Genomic DNA, 25,273 nt, shown 5'->3' with positions numbered 1-25,273 from the left:
AGAAAATATTTTGTACGGCGGCTGCTACCATTAGCCACGAAAGCCAAGATGGCGGCCGATGAAGGTGTACAGACAGTGGAAGTTGAAGACGATTTTTTGGAGGAACGTCTCAGTAAACCAATATTTTACTCTCCTGACGTCGAAGAAGCGATTTCTCAGGTAACCAGAGTTTAATCAATTTTTGTAAAATTATATTTTTTGTAATAATAACACCTTACAGAAAATAAGTTTTACTGTCTTGGGAGAGCTTTGCCTGTTATCTGTTATTTTCAACAGGTTTTTAAAAGTGACGATCCTTTGGACAGCAAAGATTTTAATCCTGTGGACCATATCAATTCTATATTCCCAACTGAGCAGGTTTGTTTTGACTGAGTCAGTATTGATTATGTCACAGTTGAACAATATAAAAATTATTTAAAGTAAATTATTTGGACCAGAGAGTCAGCTGCTGTGTTAGAAAGTTTTCTTTGGTACCCCGCAAGTAAGTGTTATAACACCAGCTACCGTTTTTTTATTTAGTTGAGTTCCTTTTTAGCTTGCAATGTGTAGACTTTTGGGATTTATTTCTGTATTTCTGTGACTTATGGCTCAGTTAATTCCAAGAGTGCCCCTCCCCCCGGGGGGAAGTGTCGATCCCGGCGGTGGGGAATTTGTCAGAAAACCTCTGCCCAAGAGGGGATAGGGCATGTGTCAATTCTTGTAGAAGTGGTTAACATTGTTCCTCTTTCAATATTTCACTTAAGAATATGTCTTTGTAGATAGCTATAGTTATTTGTATAAAGAATATGCTTAACATATGCTTTCAAAAGATACGTGTGGTTTTTGCCTCATCACCACCCTTCCCCATGGCACTTTTGTCATTCGTTTTAGAAATTGCTTCCCGCCATCATCAGGGTTGTCAAAAGTAGCCGGCTGCCGGCAAAAATCGCCACCTACTTGGTTAGTATCTGCCGGCTACTCTGCTTGGCATTTCTTTACGGATGACATTTTTAAAATAAAGTATCCCTGGACTGGCCACTTACTTTGACAACTCAGCTGTCCACTTCAAAATTTTGTGACAACCTTGCATTGTGATCAGTTTGCATTTGGCGGAAAACAATCAATTCATAATTTGTTGGAAGAGTTTAAACAAAAATACACTTTCTTTTTGAGCAAATGGTTGAGGCAAACAAAAAAGTATGCCTGAGAACCTCGAAACAATGACTGATTCTGTCCGACTCCGTCCGCTGTTTTGAAAATTTTTGATCACTGCGGCAATGTTTTGATTTGTTTGTTGATAAACACAAGCGCGTCTTCTCATTGGTTGAAAAGTGTTGCGTGACCAGTTGGCCCTGTCCTTAAATTTAGGGATATTCCAGACTGATGACAAATGCCTTACAAGTGCCCAGGGGGTGGGGGGGGGATGGGTGTGCTTGGAATTGACTGAGTCATTGCATTCTACTTTGTCTTTGTGTGTTTACTTATTAACTTGTTTACTTTTCTAGGGTATGACTGAGGAAGATCTTCTTTAAGTCATCAAAATATTAAAAATAATGGATTTGATGTCAGTAGTGCTACATGTATCAATAGTTGATTTATTTACATCCTTACTTTTAGTCCCTAGCTAATATTGATGAAGTTGTTAACAAGATGAGACTTAGGATAAGGTAATTGTTTGTCTTGTAACCAGTTTCCTTTAGCAGAACCAACAGTAAATGACATGCTTACATCCAAAGCATGTCTTACTATTAATGAGCTCTAGGTCAATGGCTTGTATGGCTGAGCAAAAGCTTGAAATAGAATTATCTAAACCAAACAGAATGGGATAAAGAATCCCAACTGGCTGGAGGCAAACCAGTTGGCTTTTGACAAGTGTGGTCAAGGATTTCACCTTGGGACTACCATGAACAAATTCATCTAGTGTTCAGAGCGGTACAGACTTGGACTCAGGGCCTCCGGATTGCAAGAAAAAAAACTTCCCAGAGGAAAATATCAAACATTGTGTCTTTTAAAGGGTTTCTTCATTAATCGTGTGTCTCATGATTGTCACATAGATATTGATCGCGACGTTTTGACTGCATACTTCTTCATCAGGAGATAGTGTTGATTTACTGAGTAGAACTATACCACAATGGTTGTTAGCGATTGGTGTATCATGATCCTTGCTCATGGTTGGTGGGTTCTGCCGAAGAAACAGTTTCTTCCTCTAATAATGCTAACAATGCATAGGATAGAAACCCACCAACCATAAGCTAAGATTGTGATACACCAATCACTAACAACCATGGTGGTATAAATAGTTCTACTCTGTAAATCTACACTATCGCCTGATGAAGACCTGCAGTACGTGATCTGAACGTCGCAATCAATATCTATGTGACAATCGTGACTCAGACAAACGCATCATTAACAAAACTCTTTATACACATTATCCACAATGAACCATATCTTTAATGACGTTGTGTCTTTTGTTTGTCAGAGTTAATTTGTTTAGTATGGTATTTTTTATAAGGGGTCTTGATGAAGACATCAGAACTGTTGTCAGGGGACAGACTAACATTGGTCATGAAGGAAGGCAGGTTTGTGTCACTGGATTAAAGTTCTGTTTCAGAACTTAAGTTTGGCACCACTCTAATTTTTTGTTTTGAAAAATTGTACACCTGCCAACTTTTCTTCTAAGTTTTTCAAATGCATGACATTTGGTCTTTCCACAACTGGTGTTACGGTGAATCTTTGCGGATTCTGGCTCCCAGCCTTTCCCTTCCCTTTTTGGGTTTGTGCATTGGTAAGTATGGGGTCAGGTGAGTATTTTCCGCTGAATTTCCTTCAGTGTGACGGTGCCAGTTGGCGGCTGCATGCAGGGGTGGTTCCCACTCGTGGGGTTGCTATGGATACCTCCTTGTTATGCCCGAGTCACTGAGGCTCCTGTCCAACCTTCGAGGCACCAGTTCTCAAGCTCATCTTGGAGATGAGTTTGATAATTATTAGCCAAATTTCTGAAAGTTTCTGACAACATATGATCATTATTGAAATCAAGTTTCCTTAACCCATTCGCCCCTGAACCGCCCGTAACCGCCCGTGCAGATCCAGGTCCTTTCTACTCATTGTGACGTCATCAGTTTTAACGGTCAAGGACAACTTTCTTCACTAACTTGTGCAGAGTGAAGAGATCTTTCAAACCATACCAGAATGAGCACAATTCAGTCAAGGACACCGGAGAAACAAGCAAAAAACCACGTGACATTGACCTGAAAATCTCCATGAAAATCTTGTCCCATTACCCACCTACCTTTCCTTTCGCCTAATCCTAAGATCCTAAAAGCTTTCCTAAAAACTCTTCCCACCAAAATCAAGCCTACTAAATGCCCAGCAAGAGAAAAAAAAAATGAGGCAAGAAAAGCAAAAAAAGAAGGGAGGAGAGAAAGCGAAAAGTAAAAGTCAAGACTGCTGTGTCACTTTTAAACCCAAAAACTATGTCGAAATTTTGCTTTCTGCGCATGCCCGAACTTCGCAAGCTGATATTTTGCATCTGGATCGGAAGACCGCGAAGTGTTCGACCTGTAAACCAGTTTGTGGTAAGTTTTAGCTCTTTATAGCACGACAGTGACCAGAAAACCACTCGACTAGCTTCAAAACGCGTTTTTCGGCAAAATCTCTAGGAGCGAATGGGTTAAGGCTGATTTTCAATCAGTGGTTTCCAGTTGCTGGGGTGTGAAGCTTGAAGTCTGAAACAAAACATTTATCTTGTTATTTGGGACGCAATATTGCAACATTTAGTGCTGTTTCACTAGTCAGACTATTTTGGGTGCCGAAATTGACCCGTTCACTCCTGGCAGTTTAGCCAAAAAATGCATTTTGAAGTCACTCAAGCTGCTTTCTGGTCACTGTCTGGCTATAAAGAGCAGCCTTCCAAGCAATAGCATTATAAATGGTGGGCAATATTAACTCAACGAACTAAACAGCTGTGACACAACTCCTTTAATAATTATTATTCACTTATTAAGTTGTAGCTGAAGCATTCATTTTGTGCTGTAATGTTTTTTGGTTGGTTTTGTTGTCAGGCACTGGAGGAAGCCCAACAAGCAATTCAGCAATTGTTTGCAAAAATAATTGACATCAAAGCAAAGGCTGACAAATCTGAACAAATGGTAAGTAATTCACAAAGTTGCTTTTCAATAACACTCATTTTATTGCATCCTTTTCTCTCTATCTGCAGGGTTGTCATTAAGAGCCGGGGGCCGGGGATTTTCCCCGGCTACTAAGAGAGTGGCCCCCGGCTACTTTTATTGGAAAATAGAAGAAAAATAGAACCAAAAGAAATCCCTAGGCGTTTGATTCCCCGCCTACTTGTTGTATTTACCCGGCAACTTGAAATCTTAGTGACTTAGTGGATCCATTCAATTTCCTCAATCCTGTCTCATGACTGATAGAGGGCAGTTACTTCCCTTGCTATCTGTATTATAGTGCTAAAATTGGATAATCACTAAATGTAGAATCAAGGGTTTCAATAACATTTATTTCAGGTGGGTAGTTGAAGTGAAACAAGCCAGTAGATTGAAATAATGGAAGGGCTGGACCCATCCCAAGTAGCGGGATCCTTATCCTTGGACCAGGCTCGGCAGCGGGGGGAAAAGGGTGAGCGAAGCAAGCCGCGCAGTAGTCTGGGGAAGGGAATGGTTGGCACAGCCTGAAGACATGCCTTTGATGCTGCTGATCTGCCCTCCAGCAATTAACTTGTCATATAAATGTCAACACATCAAGTTGTTATTGCATCACAGTTTTTCTTTGGTTTTATTGCTGCCCTGATTGTGTGGTTCCAGAAAATATCCATACCCCCCCCACGGATGGTTAATGGAAATTCCTAGGGGGTGGGGGGGCTAAAGGGTAGAATTTTCCGAGGGGTACAGGGGGTGCCCACGAGAATAATTTTCCACAGGGTTGTAAAAGACGCGATCGATCATACGAGACATACTTAAGTATATGTGGATTATTTTGATTTGTAGTACAACAAAAATTAGAAGTAGATGCCCTTTCGAGAAAAAAAACTTCAAGATGTTTGTCTCAAACGTCGATCGTCTTCTTTGCTGGGAGTTCGCTATCATCTCCGCTTTAACGATTTGTCCACACGTTCTAACGATTTGTTCTAACGTTCTAACGGATCGCTCTTACGATCTAACGGTTGATTCTAAACAGCTAACGGTCGGTCCGTCCAACGTTTGACTTTGACGAAGTCTTTAAATAAATATCGTCCTTCGGGCAAATCGATCGCAATTCTCAACAGGTTACTTCTCCGGGAATAAATTCTAGCACATCGATTAATAATAATTTCTTTATGTCGAACATGTATCTAGATTGTGGACTCGACTGCAGATAGTCTGACAAAAACTTACGCTAATCGAGAACAAACGTCGTCTAACTCGGCGATATATTTCTCGAGCTTTGTGTATTAAAACGACTTTATGCAAATTTCTGTTGACATTCAGTGAGCTCGTCGCGACAAAGCGTTGCGTGACGACCCAAATGAGACCTTTGCTGTATTTATTGTTGACTTCTAATAGAGTACCGTTGAAGGCAAGCTGTTTGTCCAACAGACCTTTCGCCAAATCAACTTTTGCCCGAAATAATAACGATCTGTTCCTTCTTTGTGGAGAAGACTTTCGATCACGTGCTAGGCAACGGAATAGATCATGTTTCACTGATGTTCATTTCTGAACATGAATCGATGCAAATATGGGACGCAAAATGAATGTTTGCATATTTTGCTCTTTTTTAACCCAAATAGGTTTTTTTGTAATTCCTGAGATTTGTTTAACTGCAAGTGTAATTCATTCAAAGTTAAACTTAATTACAAACATCGAGAGATCGACTTTGTGGTGACTTTTAATAGGACCGGAGGCCGAACAAACGATAAACTTTGTTGTAAGTTAGTTTTCTAGTAGATCCGTTTTGAAATTCGAATTTCTTCACATAGTTTAATGTTAAATCAATAGTTAACTTTGAAGTTATGCTGTAAATGTTGTATTTGAGATGAAACTGTCTTAGACAAGACGTGTACATAGTGAAACTTAATTACAGTACCAGACATCAACTTTGTCTAACTTTGTCTGTAGGTAGATTCGTTTTGAAATTTGAAAATGTTCACATAGTTTTATTTCAATGAGTAATTCAAATTTAAAGTTATGTTTTAAATGTTTTCTTGAGATGACATAAACTTATTAATCTCTGTTCTGCTTCGCGCGTTTCGCTGGAAGGACTAATTAAAAAAGAGAGACCGCTCATAGTCTATCAAGCGTGCTCTACCTACGTAAGAAATACATATTGTCTTGTAAAAGATTACAAATAGGTCAAAGATTATAAAAAAAAATGTGTCTTAAGATGAGAACAGTTAATTTTAAGCGGTACACGGTCGATTATCTCTAAATATGGCAAATTAAGACCATGAAAAGGAAAATAGGAAATTCCTGGGGGATGGGGGGTTATACATGACCCCTCTGGAACGGAAATTCCGAGAGGGTGGGGGGGTCTAATCGGAAGAACCATCCGTTGGGGGGGTATGGATATTTTCTGGAACCACACATTGCTGCAAAATGCAGCATGAGTGAACATGACATTTTTGTGAAAAATGTTTGAATTCACCTGGATGAAGTAACATAAGTGAAATATAGATGTTTCAGAGAAAAATATGCTGTGTGCCACTGGTGAAGAACAGCCAGATCAATCCACAAGGAGATCCCTCAACTTTGTGGCACAACAAGAGTCTTATTGAGCAACAAAATGAAGAGTAAAACCTACGTAAAAACTTAAGGAGTGACAGGCTGCACATCTTCACCAGCATGAAGATGCTCCAACCAGGGACTCTTTCAGGGATTTTACACTGTAAAATGTTATGATAGGTGCATTATAATGTTCGTAAACATAGCATCTATGTACCAGACAAATGTGGCTTGGTCCAAAAAATGTGTAAGTTTAGCGCCCTATTATGCAGCAGACTATTCGGTTTGTGGATTTTAAAACCAGTTTGAAAAAGTCAAACCAAAGATTAAATTTGAGCCACAACTCATCTACTGGTTTTTGGTGTTTGTCTAGGAGCTTGATGCTGTGTATTTTGAATGTCGGATTCATGGCTCAATAGCTTTGTAAACTTGACCATAGTTTATCACAGGAGAGTGTAAAAAGCTCGATATTTTCAATGCTTTTTTTTTTTGCAACAGACCATAGACATATTTTTTGCTCTTTTTAGAGCCGAGGGATATATGAAAGGTCTCGCAAAGAAATTTGTTTTGTTTGCTTGAAATCCGAGTTTGAAAACACAATTGACATATTCCTGTATTGAAAGAGTGTGATATTTTATCTGTCAACAGCACTGCAAATTTGTCAACATTGAAACATTTGACCAATCATAGCATGATATCAGAATCTGGTGTATTTAGATGGAATGGTGGCAGCATCAAAGGCATGTCTCCAGGCTCCGCCTCTCTTTCCTCTTCCCCAGTTCAATGTGTGGCCCACCACACTTGTCGAGTATTTTTGGCTCTTTCAACTGGTTTTTTGCCTTTTTCCCTCACTGCAGAGCCTGGTCCCAGGCTAGGGGATCCTAAACCATCCTTCCCTATGGCTAGAAAGGTTTGAAATTCAACACTCAGAGAGGCATTTTCTGGCATCCCTGAGGCACAATTATTGGAGGATTTCCTGCATTATTTAACAGTCTAATAGTTTCAGTGAATTTACTCGCAAATCAATTTCAGATCGGGAGTACATTTCATCTTCTTCATTATTATTATTGTTTTTTGAGATCGTGGGAATTCTTTTGGCTTCATCTTCAGGCAGGTACTTGCTTTGCCACAGGCAGGTAGTTCTACCCACTTCCTGGCTATTATTTGAACTACTGGTGGAATGGTTGCCTGAGACGTCCAGGAGCTTATTGCTGCTGGCAGTAGGGCATCAGATATCAGACAATTCTTCGTTTACTATGCAGAATTCTCCAGCTTACTGTCAGTAGCCTATGACTATTTTTTATTCAGATTTGGAGCCTCTTTCAAAATATTCTCCTGTACTGTTACACCTTTCTCCTGCTACTAAAATTCTTAATGAAGACTGTGATTAAAATGCATCTTTCGCAATGATCAGGGCAAGTGTACATTTGCATGATGAGAGTGGATGTATGAGGTTCAATCGCAAGCATTAATTTGTGCATGGTTGACTTGTGCAGTGCCCTATTATGTATTTGCAATCCACTGGCATTCCATCAACACCCTACCATTGTTGATACTTTCATGGTAATGAAACTGATAACTGCGTTATTGAAAACATGTATTGTGCAGTCCCAGAAAATAACCATACCTCTCCCATAGAATCGCTTTTTTCTAAAAACCCCTATATAACCATGGAAATTCCAATTAAGCTTCATGCATTTCTTTTAGTTTTTTTGGTCTTTGAGCCCATTGCTCCCCAAGGAATTGCCAATCCCTTCTGTGGAGGAAGCATAAGGATTTTCTTGAAGTTTACACATGTGGCTTATTTGTATTATTCTTCAGGTCAAGGAAATAACAAGGGATATAAAGCAATTGGACAATGCCAAGAGGCATTTAACAAGCTCCATCACAACTCTAAATCACCTTCATATGCTTGTGGGTGGGGTGGATACGCTTATGTAAGTCATGTACAACACACTGAAATTCTTCACACTTAACTCACAGGGAAAAAAACATGCTATAACATGTTATAATCAGGCACCTTGTTAGCTTCCTATGTATTTTAAGTCATTCTTTTGACTGATAACAGGAGCATACCTACCTTTTCTCTTTGTACATTAAAAACAGGTGCAGTTCTAGGATAAATACTGACCAATTTCCTAAATGACGCCGAAGACGCAACTTCTAGTGGAGTCCAGGGGGCTCCCCCAGGAAATTATTTGGATTTTTATTCCTTTAAGTCCCCTTTCCAGGGTTTCTGAGTCATTCAGACAGGATTTCAACTTGGAAAGTGTTTTTTATTATTAAAAATATATTTATTATGAAAAATGTGACCGATTTCCGTAAAATGGTGGAAACTGGTGTGGATCTGTGCCTGAAAGACTTACAGGCAACTATGTCTAGCAAGTGAGAATCTTCCCTTGCTCTTGTTAACATTCACTGTGACCAGAATATTGACAAAGATATTGTTGTTAACCAGTTTGCTGGTAAACCTGCAGACACCATAATTATCCTCACTGAACTGCTGACAGAGTTAGATATGAGATCCTAATGGGTAAGAACATAGCTCCTTAAAATGAAATTTGGGTTGTTTTTAATCCTTTCATTCCTTGTGGTAGCCTGTGTCACAGCTAAATCTAACCCCAGCTAACAAAAGGTTTAGATTTGTTTTTGGTGCAGACTATCCTTAATTTTGGCTAGCCTGCATCGCGGACAAAGTCTAACTCCAGTTAGTAACTTCTGTGAAGCAGCAATGATATCCATGTTCTGGGCTCCCAACAGACTCAATGAATAACTGGAAATGTGTTTTGAATTTTCCTTTAACCTGGCCCGGGTTGCTCGAAGCATGGTTAGTGCTAACCAGCATTAAATACCATGGAAACCTATACATTTTTATACCTCTTAACCAACGGTTAGCGCTAACCAGGCTTCTAGCAACCACCCCCTGATTGGCAAATTGACAATAACACTGATGGGCCAATCGTGATGCATAATTAAAATCCTGGTACACAGGTTCGGGCCCAGAATGAAGATTTCAGTGCTTTTTCACAGACAGACTTAACCAGAGGTTTAGTTCTGTCTGTGGTGCAGGCTAATTAATGGCCTGAGTAAAAAGCCCTAAAGAAATTTTCAATTTTTTTTGTAAAATCATAACAGTCATCTTTTGGCAGGAAAATATTTCATTGAGCACACTCTGAACTAACTCTTTTTCTTATCATAGGAATTTAACAAGAAAGAGACATTATGGTGAGGTTGCTAACCTCTTACAAGGAGTTGTTAATGTTCTGGAACACTTCAAAAAGTACTTTGGAATAACTCAGATTCGGCAGCTAGCTGATAAGTAGGTGTTTCTAATCTGACAAAGGATGCGGTTTTTCCAGTTTTTTACTCGATGCAGAGCTTGAAAAAAAATAGTAACAACAACAATTTGTATTCCATCTTTTCCTTCTTCGTAGCTTTACCCATCGGGCAAATTTAAGCTGCTTACCTAGTACAAAAGCCGTCCTGTTTTGGGGACAGCGTCACACTTTTTTCAAGCTTCTAAATGATGTCTGAAATCTCTGTCAAACATAAACTTTTGCAACAACTTTCCAATATCCCCCTCCTGTTCCAGGCTCTCAGATAATGGGGATGACGTGAAAGTAAAAGGCACGCGAAAATATTTTCGTGTTCACACTTTCTCAATTTCGCGGACCCAACTTTCTCAAGGCCTAGAACAAGCTACAATATCCCTTACATTGTAAACAGACACTGAAACCCCTTTTTTTAAGGAGAATATTAAAGTATATAAAGTGGAATGTGTGGGATCCAGTAAAGGGTTGTTAGTGAAAATACAGGGATGTAAGAATTTTATTTGAGGTCAGGAAAGTCAAGGAATAATATTTCACAAAAGTCCGGGAAAGTCTTTTAAGTTCTTGACAAAGTGAGTGGAAAATCAGGGATCCGAATCATAAATTCAGCCTGACACAAGGATAGTGAAGAATACAAAAAGACATTTTTATTGGGAAAACCAGTTCCGTGCTTTACTGATTTGTTTACTTTAAACTCTGTAAAAATGTGCATGTTGTGAAAAATTTAAATGTAATAATTTTTTATGATCTCATGCTGGCCTCGTAAAGAAGTTGAAGAAAATGTGAAATTCATCTCTCAACTTTTTTGACAAAGAGAGGTCAGGAATTTTTCTGTTCCTTCCTCCAATCTTTTGGAGGATGGGAGGTAAATCTTATATCCATTTGTAACATGTTGTGCATTTAATGACAGGGTTAAACAGATTCAGAGTGAGTTGGGTACTCAAATATTAGCAGATTTTGAAGAAGCCTTATCTGTCAAAGGAGTGAAGGTACTTATAGCTGCACTTGGGGACTACTAGTTATTAGTAAAATCCAACTTATGTTCTATTATCAATGCTGCGTTCTGATTGGCTGAGCTACTACTAGGCTATATGTTATAGCCCACTAGTACGGCGAAAAGCGCCGGCTTTGAAAACCAAAACATGGCGGCTGAATCGCGTTTAGAAAGAGGGGAAGATTTGCACCTTTATCAAAAGACTATAAATTTACAAATTATAGACATTTTATTATCTCTGTTTTTCCAGTGTTTTGCTAGCTAAAGCTGTTTTGTCGCGATATTTTTGACCAACTAGTTGGATTTTACTAAAACAATTATTCCTCTCGCCCTCATGGCCTCTGAGTCAATAGTCCATTCGGCTTAACAGTCTCTAGCCCATTCTGAGTCAATAGCCCATTCGGCCTTCTGCCTCTTGGGCATCTGGACTCGAAGAATAATTGTTAAATATCCGTCGTAATAGATATGATATATAAATCTTGTAGATAAAGCAAATATTTTTCTAGACTCTGATTCTGCTGCTCTTTTTTTGTGGTTGACTCGCTGGTACCTTGAAGCATTTCTTTCTCTCAACTCTCCACTTTATTCTGTCCTTAAAATAAAACCTCTCGCCTCTGCTGCTCGCATATTATCTGCTTTCAGGTGGTTCCCTGTTTCAGGGTCATAATTAATATCATCTTTTTTATACACTTTCACTGTTGCCAGAGAAAAATGAAAATTTGTTCATTCATTTTCAGGGAGGGAGACTCCAGTTTGACGACTGAACATTAATGCAGGACATCTAAGAGACTGTTAAACATGATTCCGGAATAACCTTCTCTTAGGAATCAGTTCCGTTCCTGAGTGAAGTTCGTGCTGTATTCACGCGACAACATTGACTGCCGCAGCCTAAAGATACGGAAAAACGTGCAACTCGCCTTGCAACATTGCTGCAAAACGAGTTGAATAGCAATGTTGCGCGTTTTACCACCCACGTTTAAACCTGTTAACAACCTGATTTGTTGCAAGACAGGTTTGAACGTGGGTGGTAAAACGCGCAACATCGCTATTCAAATCGTTTTGCAGCAATGTTGCAAGACAAGTTGCACGTTTTTTGTTGCCCGTTTTTCCGTACCTTAAGGCGTTCTGGCTCGCGTAGTTTTCGTAGTATTTGGACCAGATTAGATCACACGTGCTAACCGCCCCAGACTACACGGTTTAACGCGGTTTGCGATTTTCAATTTGGAACGAAATTCGTTTTCAGTTTTCATAACAGAACGAGAATTTTATTCGAATTAAAAACCGGAATGACTTTGTAGATATATAGAAATGGAATGAACTCGTCCTGGTTGAAAGTCATTCAGGTGTCATATGAATTATCCTTTAGGCATAAAAGTGGTGTAATGGTCTTGTTAATTCTTTAGCCTCCAGCTGGGCCTAATTCACAATTAGCTGAAGCATGCCAAGTAGTCAATGTCTTGGATCTTAAAGTGAAGTGAGTGCTCTGTTACTATGGTCATTTTAAAGGGGTTATGTCACGGCTAGTCTCCTTCGCAGCCGTTTTTTGGCTCGTGAGGAGCGTTGCGTGACGAGCCTTAAAACGGCTGCGAAGGAGACGTCACGGCTGGCTAGCTGATTTTGTGGGCAGCAGGTTGTCTATAACTTGGCGTGAGTTTATTAAGCCTACCGTCTGGCACGAAATTTTTGCGGGAGTTTATTTTTGCGGATTGGCGATTGTTTGTGTTTTGCGGGAATTAATTTTAGCGATTTTTCTTGCTGGGAATTAATTTTTTGCGATTTTCAGAATGTACCCAGTACCCAGAATTGATAATATTTTACCGCCCCAGTCCCCACTGCTCCCGTGCCGCAGAAAGATTTTATTTCCGGGTAATTCGTATCCACTCAAACGCCGGAAATTCCATATCTCTTGATCTAACCGGCCATTATTTTAACCGGGGAAATTCTTTTAGACCTCTTCAAAATACATTTGTGAGTGGAAAATGCCAAAAGTATTCATTTGCCCAGTCTCTTTAATATTCTATTGAGTCTTAAAATGATTTTTTTCTCTCTGGTGCAGAAATGAGTTGCTCACGTGGTTTGTCAAACTTCAGCTGGCAGAATATCAACAGTTGTTCAATGAAACATTTGAAGTAAGTTTGAATGCCGGGGCGGAACTGTGTTTTATCAAACAACCAAGGTTCAAGACAATTGACTGGCCCTTGCAGTAAACTAAAGTCAGAGAAAATCACTCAACTTATTCTTTTCAATGGGAAGTTGTTTAACAGCTTCACCTGAAGATATCATTGTGATTATCACCAATTCTAGCTTTTTATTTCTTGCACAACGATTTATTGAATCTTTTTGCCTTTTATGATTGCCTCTTTGGGGTCAGGGGTTTGCGATTGTTTAAATCTTACAACGGAGCAGCCATATATATAATTTCATGATTGTTTAAAATGGCGAGGAATGGAAAAGTTTCGCACTCTCACTCTCAAAACGAGGCTAGCCTCGCTTTGAAACAGACGCTGGGGGCAACTCGCAAATGGCCTATTTGACACTGAAGCGGTGTTTCCATGCTTTAGGAAAAATTCTTGAAATAAGACGATGTCTTAGGGTAATTTATTTTAAGACTAAAAGGTCTAGTTTTCACCATGTTCTACAGCAACCACTGTTTCACTACTTCTAAAATGTTCTCCTCTTTCGTTGCTTAGGTTGCGTGGCTTGACAAAATAGATCGTCGTTATTCCTGGTTAAAGAGAGCTTTGGTCAAATTTGATGAAGATTTTCAAGGGACCTTTCCAGCAGAGTGGCATGTGGAGGAGAGAATCAGTGAAGAATTTTGTAAAGTTACCAAGTATGACGCCGAACTTTGCCTTTCCATGTTTGTCTCTTGTTTTCGTTTTCGTTCTCGTAAAGACAGGGGTACTTAGCATTTACATGGGAAAACCCGAAATTGCGGATGGAAAATCAAATGGTTCGCTCCATTCTGTTTGGGAAAGTTCAGGAAATATGGGCTATGATTCAAGGCGATGCAATTTTTTTTTACCCTTTTTAGTCTGTTCAGCTGATTTGGATATACTTTGTAGCGGGCCCGCGTGCTCGCGTCAGGTCCAATTTTATGGTTTTATTTTTATGCACAAGATTTTCACCCGGGTGGGTGTGTAAATGGTAAGCACCCCATATTTACACTGTATATCGGATATATTTTTTTCAGAGGCACCTAACAACGGTTTCCTCCTAAATGCATAGAAACGCATTTTAGGCCACCCGAGTACTTTTATACATTCATTTTAGACGGAGCTATAACATTAATATTTGAATCTGTGCGGTGATCGTAGGGTAACTTGAGTATTTTCGAAATTACAAGGGCTTCAGTATTACTTTCCCGAAAATTTTAGATGCAATTTAAATTTGTACGAAAGTGAGAATTTTTCAGATTCCTCTCCATCACATTTTTGAATCCGAAAATTTTAGGTTTTCTTTTGCTACGAAAAATAGCTTAACCTGGGGAGTGAAATGCGAAAAAATTAAACTTCAGAAATCGCAGGGAATTTATTAGATAAGCTTCGAAAATGGTACATGAAACGTCAAGGCAATTTTTTATTCTCCGGACAGATATTTTACAGAAAACAGTCCTTGGGTGCCCCTTTTTGTGCCAGCACAGATATCGATCGGGTATCGCGTAGACACACACGCCTCTGTCGAAAAGGCACGAAGAAACCCGTATCGGTTCACATTTATGCGGTACGGGGTTCGTTTTGAGGCCAAAGCCGATGATTATAATTAACAGCCGTACTACTGAATTTTTTTTCGCTAGAAACATATTTTAAGGGGCGTATGCGCGTATATCGGGATTTTCAATTTTGGAACGATCCGATTGCCTGTTTACGTTACATCTTTCTTGAAGTCGAATCGGTGAAAGTGTACCACTCTCAAGAGCGTTCCGTTAAGCGGTGCCCCGGCACGAAAATCGTGCCAAAGGTAACTTTTCATGTTTGAACAAAAAGCCTGTCCAGTATGGTATCCGGTGTCCAGTATGGTTTTTGAGACGGGACGAAAGCAAACCGGTATATTGTGCACTGGTATCAATAGTAGAAGGGAAGTAATATCTCCGTTTCTTTTTTTTTTTTTGTTATTTCATAGAAAAGATTTATCCAAAATCATGTCAGCCAGAGCTCAGGAAATAGACGTGAAGTTGTTGCTATTTGCCATTCAGAGAACGACAACTTTTGAGAATTTACTGGCGCAGAGGTTTGTTCATCACAGCAACCAGGTAAGACAAATAAAGAATAATAATAAAATACAATAAAAGGAATGGTCATTTTTATCACTCTTGCTGTTTTTACAGAATGTTTTTTTAATGAAAAAAAAAAATATCGTGAAGAGCAAACAACTGAATGGGAATAACTATCATAAGGAAGGTTTTATATTAATTATCATGAAGTTTTTGCAAGCCGCCTAAGCTTTGAATTTTTCCAAGAAACTTCTGAGCATTTAAGAAGGTATTTGCTAGTTTGAGGCTGGGTCGGTGTTGTGTCGAATTGCAATGATCACGGGACTGTTTTGGGGGACGATTTTTGACCTTAAACTCGAGAGAGCCAACAATATGGTGCCCAAAACAGTTCTATATAGTGCAATTTCACAGGGCACTGACTCAGTCTACTTCGCGATCTCAAATAAATGAGTATATCAAACGCTATATCAAACGCATTACACTGTGTTTCATCCGTTAACCAAACACCTCGAGGACAGGTGAAACGTGCCTTCTCATGTAAACGCAAAAAATGGAGTACCATTGCATATTTAGAGGGATACAACAAAACGGTCGCCCAACAAAAACCAAACATCTACTGTCTTTAAAACTGATTAAGCATACTTGTGTTTGATTATTTAGAATGAAGAGGATACGAAAGATAAGACTGGCAAGGTTTGTGTTGTGAAACACACTTTAGTCTATTTGTGAACGTTTTTTTCTTTCTTTCTACTGGTGGACCCAAATGTATCTTGAAACATGTCAATGCTGGATCTTTGATTGTGTGTTTGTGTTTTTGTAGCCTAAACAGTCCAAATTCCTAGGAATCATTTCAAGATGTTTTGAGCCACATCTGCATATTTACATTGAATCGCAAGACAAGTAAGAAAGAAACATTTATTCATCTACTAATCATCTCCTCCGCTTACTTGACTCAAAATTAAGCAGTTTCACACTAGTTTTATCCAGAAGAATTGTTCTGGAAAGTTTTTATCTGCTTATTTTCTGAGAAATTCTCTACTTGAATCCGACGTTAAAACGTGCCTTTTGCATGACTCTTAATCTCTCTTTGGAGTCACGTTTACAGCAAACGGCAAACGTGAATTTGTACCACGTGACCAATTTTGCCCTTAACTTGCGCTTTACTGTTCATTACCTCTACCCCGAAATTAGTAGCTTTACGTGAGTTTTGTCTATAACAATTGTTTTGAACTGTTTTTAGCTGCACGTTTTCTATATTGAAAAATTCTCAACTTGAATCTGACGTTTGCCGTTTGCCGTAAACGGCACTCTAAATCTCTCTTATGTCGAAATATTTTGCACGCAAGAAGATGGTTTCTGTCAGTTATGAAACCTGAGTAAGTAGTTCATCTTGAAGTATTAAAGAATCTCGAAGATATTATTTCTGATTATCACACGAGAAACCAATGTAATTTTTTTGAAACCTCATCGCCGCCGCGGGGATTCGAACCTAGGCCACATTGATGAGAGGCGATGGCGGATTCTTTCTCAGACGACTTAACATAGCCATGTCGTAAGTATGACTCCTAGTTGCATAAATTCTTCAGTTCGGCTCAATCATAATAACATGCTATGAAAGCCGACGTTTCGACCCTGCAACCTTTGTCCCAGCTCTAACGATCATTGACGGCCTTCTTTTCTTCACAAGGCTCACAAGGCAGCTTTTGCCGAAACGAAATCTTACGATGAACAACCTTATTCCAAGCGTTTAGATAGTGGGTGCGGCCAGGAGAAGGCTAACGTTGAACCAACTCCTGATCAAACTGATACCTACCTTATTATAGGAAATTAACGCTCCATGAAATTAACGCGAATCGTTAAAATTCGCGTTAATTTAAGTCGCGTTAATTTTGTTGAGCGTTAATTTCCGCGACGTTAATTAAGTGCCGCGTTAATTTCCGCGCTCTTAATTTCCAGTATTTTCACACCAATTTTGGAACCTGTCCAGACATTCTTGACCCCAAAGAAACAATAACTATAAGCTTTCTTTCTTTCCATTTACCCTTTATTTTTCATCTTTCACAAAAGCTAAGGCGAAGCTTTACAATATTTCGAGTTCATCTTCATCGTTGTCGCTGTCAGAAGTGATGTGAATATCTTCTCCTTTGATTTCGGGCGAGATAGATTTCCAGTTGTCACCACCAACTGTGTCTTAATCGCGTTAATGTCCTTTATTATGAAATTCTACCTCCTCTTTCGCGTTAATTTTCTTTATTCGAAAGTCGTTTGCCATTAAATTCGCGTTAATTTAAGTCGCGTTAATTACAATACCTTAATTCCATGGAGCGTTAATTGCCTATAATAAGGTAAGTCTACATTACTAACCTATGCTAATTTTTGCATAACAGAAACCTCTCTGAGTTGATGGACAGATTTGTCCAAGATTTCAAGTCCTTTGTAATTCCTATGGTAGAAGGAGATGGTAGCAATGTAGTATTTCCTAGCGCTGGTGAACTCTTCGTGTTTTATAAGAAATGCATGGTGCAGTGCTCACAACTCTCCACAGGCCCCCCTCTGCTGTCTCTAACCGCTACATTTCAGAAGTTTCTTAAGGAGTATGCCACTAGAGTGCTCAATAATCACCTACCTGTCAAGTGAGTAGAAATTCCAGTTTATAAAATCATTTATGATAATTTATAAAAGAAAAAAACACGAACGATATGGCTTGATTGACTTGGATTTTAAAGTTTAAAGTTTTAAAGACATTCATAACTATAACACGCGGATTAAAAATAACATTTGTAGGCCGCAGTCACGTCGCTCCAGGGGACAAAACCGTTTTATCTACCAAGCAGCCAGTGACTGGTACATTTTATCTAAGGAAGTTAAGAACATTTCTGACATTTTATGTTTTAAAAGACATATTAGGAGTATTTTGTAATTTTTATTTTTTAATTTCTTAAATAATTAATTTTTTAAAGTTGTAAAATTTCTATCTTCAAATATTTAATGGGCATTTTTGTATCTGTAATTTTATTTAATGCAGGGCGGTTACAACAGTACGAACATAAACAAGCATCTTTCGCCCGCCCAACATACGCCTGCTTTGCAGGCTACTCCAAGTCGGTCTTAAAAACTCGACTACGCTTCCCTTTTCAACGCATTACTCTGTGTTACTCGGAATTCAGATCAAAACACAGCGTCTCGTGTTTCAAAAATGACATCGAAGATTAGTCTTCACATAATACATATATTCCTCTATTCCTTATCGTAATACTAATGGACAATGCCGGAATCAGTCCCTGTTCTTACAAGTGCAGCAAATAGCAAGGTCATTTGTGCGTTTTCGTCGGCGTTAAAATATCGAAAGCGCTTATAGAAGGAGACCTTTTTTCAGTGTGGTGGAGAGTGGATTGTTTTATAAGGGTACAAAAAATACCTCAGTGTCTAATATGTAGACAATTTAAAACCATACAAGGTTATTGCATGTTTAGGTAACTTCATCAATCGGGTCTTCTCATGTTTAGGAGTACTGGAGGTCTTGCCAGCATTTTGAAGGATTCTGGCGAAGTTAAATTCAGCAAAGAAGAACAAAGCCTGACCTGCTGTATTCTGTGTACAGCGGACTACTGTCTGGAGACCACTCAACAGGTGAGAGGTCTGGTGCCAAAATATGTCGCCCTCTTGCATTACCCTAGCCTCCCAAGCGGAATCGTATTTTCTCCTTGGAGACGGAGGGAATACGACTCTCCTAAAAACTTCTGCGTGGGATGCTAGCATTGCCCATAATGCACCTTCTTCACCCCGGTATTGTCTTCTGTTTCTCTTGGGTTGACTGTAATACCCAGGGGAAATTGGAAACAATGGTTATACAAAATTGGGAGGGGAGGGCAGGGGAGGGCAGACAAAGTGTTTTATGGGCAGTGCGAAAGTGCCAAGTATTGAGGATATCGTTATCTGGGGTGCTTACCATTTGACAGAAAAATCCGGTTGGGGTGTCGAAAGCATAATGGTAAGCGATTTACCAGTTTACCGTCGAAATGCCACATCCGTTACGGTTTGAATCCAAAAAAAGGGCGAATTTGTGTAGCTTGAGTCTGGAACTGAGAAGGAACCGAGAAATTGGTTAGTGGTAAGCAACATTCCGTTTGGTTCGTACCAATCGGAATGAACGGACTACCTCAAAACATACCCCTCAATTTTCGGTTGGAATTTCGTCCGAAAAGTGACCTCACCATTTACCTTCCATCCGGAATTTCCGAAATCTTCTGTCAAATGGTAATAAGCACCCGTGTTGTTATTGAGCTTTAAAAGTGTCTCTTTATGATTGTTTTAATACCTGTGCTTTTGTAGTTAGAGGAAAAGTTAAAAGAGAAAGTCGATCCTGAATTGGCGGAAAAAATTGACCTCAATGGAGAACAAGATGTATTTCACAGGTAAAGCAAATAGCGTTATCCTTGCATACTATCTTTCGCGTTTTCGCGCCCGATTTCACCTCTTTCCCCTTACGTTTTGGTCACGTAGCTAACTCGCCGTCTTTGTAACCTATGTTTAAAAAAACTATGTTTTAAGACATGTTTCGCTACTGACCTTTTTAAGTTTCCTTTTTATAGTGTTATATCAAATTGTATTCAGTTACTTGTACAAGACTTGGAGAATGCTTGTGATGCACCGCTTACAGCGTTAATCAAGGTACGACAGTTTTCAGGAATCTAATGCCCCGGCTTCCACCACAGGCAGCCGGAGTTCGTTGGAATTTGAATTTTAGAAGAAAATGGTAGGTAAATAAACAGAATGCGTTTTAAACTCCGCTTTTTGAAATGACTCGAAGTAAAATTGGCTCACCTAGTGTGTCTTTTACTATCTAAAACTCGCCAAAACAGAACAGACGGTAAAAAGCGGAATTGAGAAATTTTTTTTTCATTATTCTAACACAGTCATTCTTTTATTAAATTCAAATTCCAACGAACTCGCATAGAGTCTGGGCTACAAGTGTGTTTCCATACGTATCTTTATTTTTCAAAAACGGTTCCCCCCCCCCCCCCCCTCAGGCGATGATGAAAATCAAATCCACATGTCTTACATCCGACCAAATTTTGGATTTTTGCCCCAATTAAAAGAACTGTGACGTCACGGCTGTCCAGTTCATTTTGTTAATTATGCCAATTACAGGTCGTTATTCGTAATGTAATGTGAGAAATTACCTGTGAATGACGAAATCAGAGCTTCTTGTCAAGCAAATTTGTCTCCCAAACATTATATCAAACGTTACAAGCAACAAAAATGAACTTTGAAAAACTGTCAGGTTAACAAGTTTTCAAAAAGCACAATTGCAATCCGTTTCAATATTGTTTTAGTTTGTCCATCCGTTCCTCCTTTTGTATTTGCTGTCATTTATTCCTTCTTTCAATGTTTTTAGTGGTTATTTTTATGTTTCACTCCATTTGGTGACAGTTTCCACTGTTTGAATTTTGATAAATTTCGTGACACAGCTGCTTTGAAGAACAGTAAACTGTCGGCTCGCCACTGCTCGCCAGCAGCAATTATGGAACTTCCATGTCCATTATTTTCCTTTCAGGTGAACTGGCAGAGCGTCGAAGCTGTGGGTGACGAAAGTTCGTACGTAACCGCCATTACCAATCACATTAAGGAAGCCGTTCCTCTTGTTCGAGACTACCTGTCCTCAGCCAGGAAATATTTCACTCAGTTCTGTGTCAAATTTGTGAAGTAAGGCTAAGCTTCATATAACGTGTGAAGTTTTCCGCCATTTTCTCCAGCCCTAGCAAAACAGCTGAGCCACCGCGCCTTCTGCCGTCCCTAGGAGCCTCCTCAGTGTCGTCCCTTATTCTGTCGATATCTGTGCAATTGATGTCAACCGTATTGGTATTAGGGAGCAACGACGACCGCGACGGCAACGAGAACGGCAAAAAAGAAATAAGCTTAGATTGGCAAAACAACTTTGCACGTACATCACGCTTTTTTTGTACATTTCTTTGCCGTCACTTCACGACTACGACGTGAAAATGCTTAATTTCACGTTTGTGGAGAATGTGAACGCAAGACGATTTTCTTTTTTTTTTACTGAACTTTGATACCGCAGTCTTTTAGAATTCACCTCAGAAAAAATTGCCAACATTTGACGAATTGAACGAGATGGAATAAGCGCGATAAAGTTTGAAGCAGCGGCGTGACTTAACTTTTCAAGTGACGTTTTCGTTGCCGTCGCCGTCGATGTTGCTTAAGCTCCCCAGTAAAATTTAGTCAACGATAGCTTGTTAGGAAGAATTAACGGGGGGATTTAAGCCAATCAGAAACGAAGAAATATTAGAAATGTGAATTCCAAGTAAACTGTTTAAGAAGAGGGGCGGTCTCTGTTACTACCCCTCGTCTACCTGGGCAGTTTGCTTTAAATAGCAAACCGTTGCGTCCAACGTAATTGCTTGGAATAAAGTGAACAGAGAGAAAGGTAGTGAATATAGTATACCGTTATTAACTAATTGTCGGTGTCCACGTATCTTACAGCACTGTGTTCCTTTTTTTCCATTTTCTCGTTATAATCTCATTTTGTTTCCTTTTTTTTAAATTTCAGTTCTTTTATTCCACGCTTTATCAGTAACTTATACAAGTGTAAACCAATCAGCACAGTCGGAGCGGAACAGGTATCTTGTTGCACCCTCCAGACTGGGTTCTTGTTTCTTGAAACTACGCTATAGACTTGTTTTGGCGGACGGATTTTGAGTTAGTTTTGCACCCAACCCTAAAGAAGCAAAAAATGAGGAAGCGATAGCTTTCCCCAGCTTAGTCCCCTGGTGAGAATTTGAGGCAACATCGGCTTAGTCCAACGGGAATTCCAAAATGCCAATTATGTCAACGTGACTGTTTCATTTCGGAAAGAAATGTTACCATTCCTCGAGTTGTTACAGAAGGAGGATATGTTAGTGGACTTAAGTTGCGGGTAGCTTCAACTGAAGTGTAAGTTTTTTTTTTAAACTCCGACCTTCTTGCAGAACTGAAAGGGAAAACCGCAACCTCCAAATTATACGTTTGGCAGTCGCCTCTTAGAAGCACTTTGGTTGGCTAGTCAGATGTGAAAGCTTTTTGTCCACTGATGTTTTTCGTCTTATTATTCTCTTTAGTTGTTACTCGACACCCATTCACTCAAGACCATTCTACTGGATCTGCCCTCGATTGGATCCAAGGTTCAGAGGAAGCCTCCAGCAAGGTAAATATGTACTGATTGCGTGACGGTTTAATTTATTGAATCCCATATTAATTGATTGCCCTCCTTTAGTTTTGGCTTGTCTCCTCTTCTAGCGTAAATAAGGAATCAAGCTACTTTGTTTACTTTTTAAACCCCTAAGCCAAATTTTTCCAGCTTGCCGTTATTGCCATTGCTTGGTTTACTCTAAGAGCAGAGGTTCTTAGTCGCTCTATATTCCTCTCCGGACGAGCTAGAAAACCTCTGTTGAGCGTGCGCAAGATTCAAGACCACATGTTGCGGCTTTGATTCGTCAATCGCCCTCCTTGTGCTTGCTTGGCACCATTGAACCAGTCACAGCCTTACCACTTGGTTTCAATCCTTGCGCATGTTCAACAGGTGTGGAAATCGTTCCGTGGATAGCTCACTCGTACGCCAAAATGTCAGGGGAACCAATACACCTCTGCCTGCTGAGGATGCTTGGAGTGAAAATATATTTCTTTTTTGTTTTAGTTACACAAAAGTTGTCGCAAAAGGAATGAAAAAAGCGGAAATGATCTTAAAGGTAAAAACATTTCGTAGGATTGTCAGTTGAAGGGAGTTGAATATGGTACAATATTTTTAGGAAATCACTTAGTCCCCCGGGAATATCAAACCTGATAGGATATCTATTTAATTTTCAGATAAATGCCTACCTTAAGTTATTGATTGGCTTGTTTTGAATTTCAAATGGTTTTAGTAGCAGTGGTGAGATTTTCTTTTCATTGCCAGGTTGTCATGTCACCTCATGATCCTGCCGTGGGTTTCGTAGACAATTACATCAAGTTACTCGCAGATACGGACACTTCAAACTTCCAGAAGCTACTAGACATGAAGGTAAGATCAGTCTCAAACATTACTGGATACAGGATTAGTCTGCGAAAGTAGCGCCCTTTCATCGCTTACCGTCACCAGGGACGACAGCGCAAAACTTTTCTGCCCTCATCGACAGATTCACTTACAAGCAAACTACATCACAGGAGAAATTGAAATATGAGAGTCTGCCTTGTTGCATAACTTTCGAAATAAAATGATTTGTTTGTAGAAAATAATGATTGTTTCTGTGACCTAACGTATTATATGACGAAGTTTAAATTTTAAAACACCTTTTTTTCGTGTGGTCCCGAGCCTTTTCTTTTGGGTTTGCTTTCTCTTAAGCCATCCCTCAAAATAAGGTGACCGTCATTTATTGTTTTATTCTGCTTTGGCAGGGCTTAAAACGTAACGAGCAACACAGCATGCTGGAGCTCTTTCGCTCCCGTCACCCCTCCTCTCCGTCAGGCAACGCTCCTGGAGAGTCCGGCACCGTTCAGTCCCATGCCACGACCGAGCAGGAATCGAGTAGAATAAAGAAGCTTGAGAGGCTTATTAAAAAACCGTTTTAATGTTATTTTTATCGATCTGAATGGTTGGTAGTGCTTAACAACGAGATACACTAGTTTCCAGTAGACAGATTGTTGAAGATCAAAGGCCTCAGCAATATTTCTGGCCCAGTAAACTGTTGACGGCCCTCTGTTTTCTCGGATTTTTATTTGATGAAGGTGTGAAATGATGCCAGTGTTCCAAATTAAATATAAACATGTGATCAGACTCCTAGAGGAGTGTGGTGAGGGAGACAGGGGCTCTTCCCCTCCTCTCCCCCTCCCCTTCTGATCGCGCTTTCTAGCTTTCTCTTCGTGCCACGAGGCCCCAGAAGAGATCCTGTACACAGGCTAGTTTAATAGAGAAAGCTTTAGATTCGAAGACGAGAACAACTGCGACTTCGAGATTTGACTGAAAGTTTTATCACGTATTCTCAAAAATATACTCCAGAAAGCTTCATTGTACTTTTGATTCACCAGAAAAGTTAGGACTGTTATCTTGATTAAAGGAGGCTAAGCCCTTTCCCGATCGCAAAATGATAAAACTTCTAACAGTAGATAACTCGTTTCCTCCACTTCGGCATTCACGCTAAAACCCGTAGTAGAATGACGACGGCTATCACGTTTTCCCGCCAAAATGCCAGTCCACGTGCGAGTAATACTCAGTATTGAGAAAATCTCATACTCGTAGTCGTTCTCGTCTTCGAATCTAAAGCTCTCTGATGGAACAAGATGTTTGAAAAATGTCCTAGGGTTCCAGAGCAAAAACAAAAAAACATAAAAGTTGAAACTCGCTCACTTTTTACGTTTACGCCTGTACGCACGTAACAATTACTCGACGGTCGAAATCCACCTTAAGACTTTTTGCCTTGTTAGCCTGTAAATATGAGGTAAAATTCATTTACTTTTGTAAATTTTACAACAATACTTAAATGAATTGAGATAATTTGTATTTCCAAAATAAAAAATCAAAGAAAACGGTTTCTGTCGTTTTCTCAGAATTGTACCAATATATATCTACTTATCTCCCAGAGTGATTACGCGATTTGAAATTCTTTCCTCTACGAAATGAACACTCGTATAATGTACAACAAGGGTTGGTCTCTCTTCTTTGTAGATCGTCTGTTGTCTTACGTGACGTGCCTTTTGCTCAACCTTGGTCTGAGAGTAAGCTCTCAATGTGGGAATTTAATTTTTTGTTTTTTGTTTTGAGACGAGGGATCTTACGCGTGTTAAACCTTTGATATGTTGAGCGTAAGAGGTGACTGAGGTGTCTGGCGCTTCAGAACTAAATAAAATAATATTGCGTATGGTCTGTTACAGGGTTCGCACAGGTCATGGAAAACCTGGAAAGTGGTAGAATTTACTTTTCGATCCTCGGAAGTCTTGGAAAATTAAAGATCATTTAAGTCACGTTTATTAGATAAGTTACTCCAGAGGTCAAAGCAAGGACAGTTTAGAGAGAAAT

The 25,273-nt window shown here is 39.5% G+C and overlaps 1 protein-coding gene across 2 annotated transcripts; it reads left to right on the top strand.

The window, feature by feature from the left end:
• Positions 1-32: 32 nt before the first annotated feature.
• On the top strand, positions 33-24,786 carry LOC140951687 (vacuolar protein sorting-associated protein 53 homolog). Of its 2 annotated transcripts, XM_073400996.1 has the most exons (24): positions 33-159; positions 277-357; positions 1,597-1,646; positions 2,492-2,558; positions 4,041-4,127; positions 8,514-8,629; positions 9,892-10,011; positions 10,932-11,010; positions 12,419-12,489; positions 13,072-13,144; positions 13,706-13,848; positions 15,138-15,267; positions 15,889-15,921; positions 16,049-16,128; positions 17,616-17,861; positions 18,735-18,858; positions 19,561-19,643; positions 19,821-19,899; positions 20,786-20,934; positions 21,797-21,866; positions 22,344-22,429; positions 22,919-22,970; positions 23,177-23,281; positions 23,656-24,786. In XM_073400996.1, the coding sequence occupies exons 1-24, from the start codon at positions 49-51 to the stop codon at positions 23,827-23,829; spliced, it is 2,409 nt and encodes an 802-aa protein (XP_073257097.1). In that variant the 5' UTR covers positions 33-48; the 3' UTR covers positions 23,830-24,786. The 2 variants fall into 2 exon arrangements, with proteins under 2 accessions (XP_073257097.1, XP_073257098.1); XM_073400997.1 differs by lacking the exons at positions 33-159; positions 2,492-2,558 and having other exon boundaries at positions 274-357.
• The last annotated feature ends 487 nt before the right edge of the window (positions 24,787-25,273 follow it).

The sequence above is a fragment of the Porites lutea genome, chromosome 11 (genome assembly GCF_958299795.1).
Source record: "Porites lutea chromosome 11, jaPorLute2.1, whole genome shotgun sequence".
Taxonomy (NCBI): Eukaryota; Metazoa; Cnidaria; class Anthozoa; order Scleractinia; family Poritidae; genus Porites; species Porites lutea.
Note: the sequence above shows the minus strand (reverse complement) of the source record. Positions and strands in the feature narration are given on the sequence as shown.